This window comes from Mustela putorius, unplaced genomic scaffold (genome assembly GCF_011764305.1).
Source record: "Mustela putorius furo isolate JIRA1106 unplaced genomic scaffold, ASM1176430v1.1 tig00003834_pilon_pilon_pilon, whole genome shotgun sequence".
In the NCBI taxonomy this organism is placed as follows: Eukaryota; Metazoa; Chordata; class Mammalia; order Carnivora; family Mustelidae; genus Mustela; species Mustela putorius.
Genome location: NW_025421987.1, coordinates 134756433 through 134763629, shown reverse-complemented (window position 1 = coordinate 134763629; position 7197 = coordinate 134756433). Strand labels below are relative to the sequence as shown.

Genomic DNA, 7197 nt, shown 5'->3' with positions numbered 1-7197 from the left:
TGAGAGGCAAGAACAGCCTTCTTTTAGACTTGTTCTATGTGAGAAAGACAGACAGATGCTGACATCTGGGACCTGGTACTCAGCTCAGCCTCAGTGTTCTGTTGAACCCCAAAGATTTCACAGAACATCAACATTGGACAAGGACAAGGTCGCTCTGTGACCTGACGGATCAGGGCAAAAACAAGATCACTTCTGTAATCTTGTCAGTGTCCACGTGGGGAGGTGTGTGTGGTGTGTGTGCGTGGTGGTCCCTTGCATTCACCATCTCACCGAGGAGGGGCCTGGGAACCGGTGCGAGGATATAGGTCGCCTGGGCCTGGGACCATGATTGCAAGGATATCTGCAAATAGGTGGATTGGGCAGGTGGTACTTGGAAGGGGTACAACAATGCAAGGGGTACTGAGCAGTCCTTAGAGGGTACCAGAAAGACATGAGGCTGAGGGCTGTTTTGAAGCCTGTGCCTTAGAAGCCACTGGTGTGGTCAGAGTGTGAGCATGTCTCTGAATCTCGTGGGCAACAGCATGTACGTGGCTGCGGGACCTGGGGTCAGCGTGCTAGAGTAGTGGGAATGGGGTGGGATGGAGCGACTGGTGCGGGAAGTCTGGACTCCGAACTGCCAGGAGGCGCAAGGGCTGTGGGGTTCCTGAGGCTGTCTTTGCTTTGCTACCTACAGATAACGTGGGCGAGGCTCACGTTCAAAGCAGGATCCCGCCTGGCTCCAGGGCGCGCAGGGCGGGGAAAGAGTGCGGGAAGGCTGGGCCGCCCAGGGGTCCCCGAGGGCCACCTCCCGGCACTAGCCCGCGGAGTAGGGGTGTGGGCGCCAGTTCCCCGCCCTCCCCGCCCCGCCCCGCCCCGCCTCCAGGGCCCAGTGCGGCGCGCACGCTGGGCCAGCGCGGGGAGCGAGGCTGCGGCGCCGCGCGGTTGCTAAGCCCTGCGCCCCCGGAGACGTTCCCCGTGGCTGTCGCCGCGAGCGGCGCGGGGCGGGCGGCGGGAGGGAGAGAAGTGAGGGCGGGCGCCGGTGGGCGCTGTCGGGCGGCTACTCGGTCGCGCCCCGCCTCCCCGCTCCAGCTTGGCCGTCGAGCCGCGGCACCTCGCTGCCATCGCCGCGCCCCGGGCGCCCGAGCCAGCCGCCTGGCCATGCCAGCCGCCGCGCCCACTCCACGCCCGCCGCCGCCCCCGGCCCGGCCCGCGCCGCCCCCTCCGGGTAAGTGTCCCGCGCCCGGGCCCCAGCGGGTCTGGGACAAAGAGACCCGGCTCCAGGAGGGGTGGGGCCGCCGTGCCGGACCCGCTGGGGTTCCCCAAGCGCTGTGTGCGCGCGTGTGTGTGTCCGCGCGCACACCTACACCCGCTGGAACTCGCTTTCTCGGGGCGGGGCGGGGGGTGGGGGTTAGGGACATAACACCGTCCGCAGCTGATTTCCTCTCAGTTGCCAGCCAGAGGGGCCTTCCCGGGAAACGCGTGGGCATCGTTCAAGGTGCCGTGGAGCTGTGGAAGAGTGCATGCACCCGGCAGGCAGCTGACATTTATTGAACATCTCAATGTGCCAAGCGCCTTGCCCGGACTTGACCACCTTCCATCCTTTTCACAGCCTGTAAGGAAGGTGGAACGACAGCCTGTCCAGAACTCTTGACTTGCCCGAGGTCATAGGGCTTGGGAGCGGTAGAGCTGGGATTCGAACCGAGGTCTCCCGAGCTATCCGGCTGAGCTGAAAGAAAGGGAACACCTTAGAACTAGGTTAAGAAACACACAGAAGAACTAAAGACCATCAAGATAAAGGCTATGGGCAAAGCATTTGGAATTAACAGGAAAAAAAAATGAGTTTGTGAAATCTCCCATCACTTAATTTCAAATCTAAGATCACATTTACACTGCCTTCTACGTCTGGCTCTGGGGGCGAGGTGCTGGGGGGTGGAGAGAAGACTGTGCCAGGGCTGCGCAGAGGCACCTGGGGACACCTTCTCAGCGGATGCACCTGCTGGGGAGTGGGGTGGTGGCGGTGAGGAGAAGTTGTGGAGGGAACTCAGTTGTTATTCATCACCAATGTTTGTCATTCCATCACCTCACCTCTCCTTGTGGATTCCATCTCTTTCCTTTACTCCGTGTTTTGTCCAAGAGGACAGTGGTCAAATTGAAGCTGGCCCAGCTGCCATCACTGTGTTTCACCCAGCGTCTTGGCATTAGGTGGTCCTGTGCTTTGGTGACTGTTAGGAACTGCAAGGGCAGTCTGGGTTACTGCTTGGAGAGGTGAGTTCTGGTGGGCTGGTGTTGAGTTGACAATTGCCATCACAACCAAGAAGGCATCTAGAGTGGTAGCCAAGCACCGGGCTTTTCCTTAAGGGGCAAGGTAGCAAGAAGCAGGGGCCTTGGGAAGTAAAAAAGGAAAGGCATTTTGGGGTTGTCCAGCAGCCCAACTTTGGAAAAGCATTTCAGCTTAGTATTTGGATGCTTTGGGTGGTGCCATAGAAGACTTCACTAGAGAAAGTACAGAGAGGCAGAAAACGATGGAAAGATGCTCTGTAACTCATTTCATTTAGGTTTGAAAGCTCTTTGAGCCATGTTCTTTGATGGTGAGCTAAAAAAGTGTGAGAAGGGAGAGTCTCCGCACGAGAACCCCATGAAGCCCTCGGAAAAACAGAGATGAAGTCTTAGTTTATCATGGCCAGGCTGTGGGCAAAGCTTGGAGAGGGAAATGCTGGACAGTGGAGCTTCAGTACTAGTCTCATTGTCTGTGCTAGCCACGCTTTCCCACCTTTTCCTTTGGTGACTTGTTCACGTTGAAATTGGGCCCTTTACCACCCTTTAAAGGTGGTAAAGCAGAGCCCCTTTTGAAGATGCATATGTGGGGGCGTTCTTTGGAAAGGATGTTTTGTTAACTGGCTGGTAATGTAGGTCAGGAGAGGGAAATGCAGGGAGAGTGGAGAAGCGGGGAAGAAGGCAGTTGTACTGAGAATCAGGGAGCGGAGTTCCATCCCCAGAGGTCTGCAGCTTCTTGGTGACCTGGGGACAAGTTGCTATACTTCCCTGGGAATGTCAGTATCTTCAACTTTCTTTATTTAATAATATTTGTCTAACCAACCTCAGAGGGCTCTTGATGATCAAAGGGGAAGTGTTTTCATGGACTCATCAGACACTTCTTGAGCAAGTCCATAACATCAGTACCCAGGGAGAACTGGCATTCTCAGGGATGCTGGTGTGTGTGGAGGCCTTGTGGTGTAGGCAGGAAGTAATGGCATAGAGAGAAGCAGTTTAGTGATTGTAAGAGGGGACAAGGAGGTCTCCCTGGGAGGGGGCTGGGGAAGGATACAGGGTGACGTGTGTGAATGGAAAGTTCAGAGGACATCACTGTCTCTCCCACAAAGGCCTTGTTACGGACCTTAAGCCGTGTTACCAAGGCCAGAGTTTCTCAAATGGGAGTAATATGTGAATTCCTTTAAAGGAAACAAAATGTTGCAGATTCCCAGTGGAAACTTGATTTATTTTTATTATAATGCAGTTCAAAGATGTAGTGGCATGAAATAGGTCTGTACTTGCTTGGAGCTTGCATAGGACTATAAAAACCAAACAAGTATATATGCAAAAATATCAACACAGCCACAAACCGAGAAAATCAAATGAACTGGATGAAATTAGTGTGATGGACGAAGTTATTTTTGCTACAATGAAATCACTGTTTCTGATTTTAAAAACAACTGATCAGGTCCTGAGAATTTAGTGTGCTATGTGTTGTGCTACATGGGTTGCCTGATGGCTCGGTTCTTATTAGGTCTCTTTGTTAAGTCTGATTTGGGATGTTCTTATTAACCTGTGACATATTTCCGGTCGCTAACTATATTATAACCGCACAAAAACAGTCTGTGAAACTACGGGCAGTACTTAGTGTAACATGTTTGTTCACATGATCCAGGCTATGTTTCTGTTGATTTTTCTATGGATAATCTTAAAAAAGATTTTCACAGAAATGAAAGCACAAAGTTAAAAAACATAATTGGAGAGAACTGGCAAACCCCTGGAATGTGTCAGAGGATCCTCGAGTATTTGAGAAGCAGGTGGGAAAAAACCCTGGAGTGTTTAATGAAGGAGGCCGATGACCAGCTTTGTGGCTCAGAGATACTGCTTGGCCAGGCGTGGGTAGTTTAGTGGAGGGCCAGAGACAGGGGTTGGGTAGAGGTAGGGGTGGGGTGAGGAAGGGGGGTGGGGGTTCAGGTCCCACGTGCTAAGGGGAGGCACGGAGGCAGTACGTAGTTATGGAAGAGGAGAGATGGTGCCAGATTTGAGAGAGTTTGGGAGGTGGAATCCACAGGACTCCGAGACTGGCTGGGGGAGGTGTGGGGGGGGGAAGAGGAGTCAGAGATACCTCATCACCATGGGGTCAGGGTGGCTGATGGTGCCACTGACCAGATTGAGGGCTGTGTCCACAGGAAGCACAGAAGAGCTCCAGGCTGGAGCTGGGCTACCTACCATCTTTCCTGATTGGCTTGAGCTTTCCTGAACTGAGTTCTGAGAACGGCAGTGTCTTGTAGTGTCTGTTTTTTCCTCTCCAGGACTTTTCGTTAAGTGCTTGTTTGGATGATAGGATTGGCTTTGTTAGCCTTTCTGATGTGCTGGCTACTCCTGACCTGTTGGAGCAGGTTCTCTGTGGCCTGATTAGGCACATCCTCTGTTTCTTCTCTGTGTTTCGAGAAAGTGAAAAATATTTGAGAAAATCGTGGATGGTTCTGAGAGAGAAGCTGTCAGACCATATAAAATGAGATTGGCTATCTGCTTTTGGTTTTTAAGAGCACCAAGTCTGTTTTTCTTTTCTTCTTTTCTTTTTTTTTTTTTGGACAGAGATACTCAAAATTCTCCAAAGAGAGAACAGGTGTGGTGCAGGTTAAAATGATCTCTGGGTAATTATGTAACAAGGAATCTGGAAACTCTGCCCTCAGGGGAAGCCGTGGGCAGAGAACGAGAGGGCACCCAAACAGACACACCAATGGAAAGGTCACAAACTGAAGACAAATCACTGGGGTGGCCAGAGTGAGATCTTATGTGAATTAAAGTTATGGGCAGGAAATAATTTAAAATGTAACCTGGTGTTTCCTCTTTGTGTGAGTTATTAACCTAATCTACCTGATGGAAGCCCCAGGAGCAAGCTGCCAGAAGTGGTTTCTGTTTGTGTGTTCTCACTCAAAACCAACTGCTACTTATCTCTTGGCCTCCGCACAGCCATGACCTTCATGGCAGAGCTTCTGATGTCCTCCAGGGGACCCAGGCTTTGCTACATCTCTTTGGAACTGGTGACAAATGGTCTGTAAGGAAGTGCTGACCTGTCATCTCCAGAGACCACATGCTACCGGAGCACAGGCACTGTGCCTTTTCATCTTGGACTCCCCCCAAGACTAGTGGAGCATTTTTCCTAAGAGCTAGCTCCGTACCCGTGAGCTAGTCTAGGGCACCTTTGGGAACCATTGCTAGGCATCAGGGCTGGTCAGAGGAGCAGATGTCCCTGGCCACAGTGGCCTGGTTTTTGGAACGTCTCTTCTGGGAATAGGTTGGGTGAAGCTGGTGTTCTATGTAGTTCAGACGCTGTGTTAACTTTTGATGGGCTGTAACCAGATTCCTCGAGTCCCTCCATCTGTTGCAGACAGCCTGTGCTCCCCAGATATTAGTGTGCTCCTCTTCTTTAGCAGATGCTATCAGCCCTGGCCTTAGTTCCTGTTCTTATGGTTCCCCTATAAGCCGCTGCAACTGCGTTTGAGGGCTTTCTCCGGCTATAGGAGACTGGCTTGCCCTTTCTTGGAGAAAGCTAGAAGTGCTGGAGAGTTAATGCCCCTGGAGCCGCCCCCAACCCCTCATGGAGGAGAATGGGTGGATGAATATCACAGTTACCTTGCCTCTATGGTAGGACAACCCTCGGGCCTGTTCTACCCGTTCCCCCAGAAGGTTCCTCTCCGAGCCGAGCCCAGGTTGTCCACAAGCAGCCAGCTTGCCTGCGCTGCTGTAGAGCCTCATTGCTTCATCCTCCTGCAGCACGTGCTGGGGTCACCTCCCAACTCAACTCAAATCCTGACCCAGGCTCTGCTTTTGGGAGAGTCCAACCCAAGACCCTTTTGGGTTGAATGGGGCCACTGGACTCTGGGTGGAAGTGCTGTGGGCTGCTTCTCTCTCTCTCTTTTTTAAGATTTTGTTTATTTATTTAACAGAGATCACAAGTACACAGAGAGGCAGGCAGAGAGAGAGAGGAGGAAGCAGGCTCCCTGCTGAGCAGAGAGCCCAATGGGAGGCTCGATCCCAGGACCCTGAGATCATGACCTGAGCCGAAGGCAGTGGCTCAACACACTGAGCCACCCAGGTGCCCCTGGGCTGCTTCTCTTGCAGAACAGATAAGACCGGGGACACTGCCATTGCATCCATCCTGCTTGGAAGGTTGGAGATGGATGAAGGCTGCTTAGTCCACATGGAATTCTTAGGGCTAAGAATTCTTCTTATGTAGCTGCTGAGCTTGGCCTTTGAGGCCCTTACCTACTTGCCACGTGGCGCCAGCTCTGTCCATGTGGGGTACCAACACTGAAGTCAGTCCATCCTCCATTTCCCCATCCTGTGCTGATGCCTGAGAGCTCAGGATCTTCCACTTGTGACCTCCTTTAATGCTTCCAGTGTCCAAACTTGTTCTCCCTTCAGTGGTTTGATTAATATCAAAATACAATTTATTTATGTGTTTCTGTTGTTTTTAGGTAATCTGGAATCCAAATTCATTTCACTTCCAATTATTAACCAATTATTTCAGTACTGAGTAAAAATGATTCTTTCTGATTAGTTCGTAATGATCTTGTATTATACATCAAATTCTCATGCAAGGTGGTATCTATTTTGAGGCCACAGTTTTTCTTTTTTCCTCAAACCCAGCTATTCTTGTGTAAATACCAAGATCTTGCAACTGGAGTTCCATAATATATTTTACTATCTTCATTACTCATTCTCATCTCTCTCCTGTCCTCCCTCAAAAATTGCATCAGTACTTAAATGGCCTCAAATATACAAATTACAATGGGAAAGAACTGATTTTTTTTTTTTTGAGAGAGAGAGAAAGAGAACATGCAAGTGAGTTGGAGAGAATAGGGAGAGGGAGAATCCCAACCAGGATTCATGCCCAGCACGGAGCTTGACCTCACGACCCTGAGATCATGACTAGGAAGAATGGATACATTTAACTGATGA

At 51.2% G+C, this 7197-nt stretch overlaps 1 protein-coding gene across 1 annotated transcript in view; it reads left to right on the top strand.

The window, feature by feature from the left end:
- Nucleotides 1-879: 879 nt before the first annotated feature.
- Nucleotides 880-7197, top strand: part of DCLK3 (doublecortin like kinase 3) — a 43924-nt gene continuing 37606 nt past the window's right edge. The window contains exon 1 of the mRNA XM_045089091.1: nt 880-1204. Coding sequence (XP_044945026.1) covers nt 1138-1204 — 67 coding nt within the window. The 5' untranslated portion in view covers nt 880-1137. The remainder of the gene's footprint in view (nt 1205-7197) is intronic.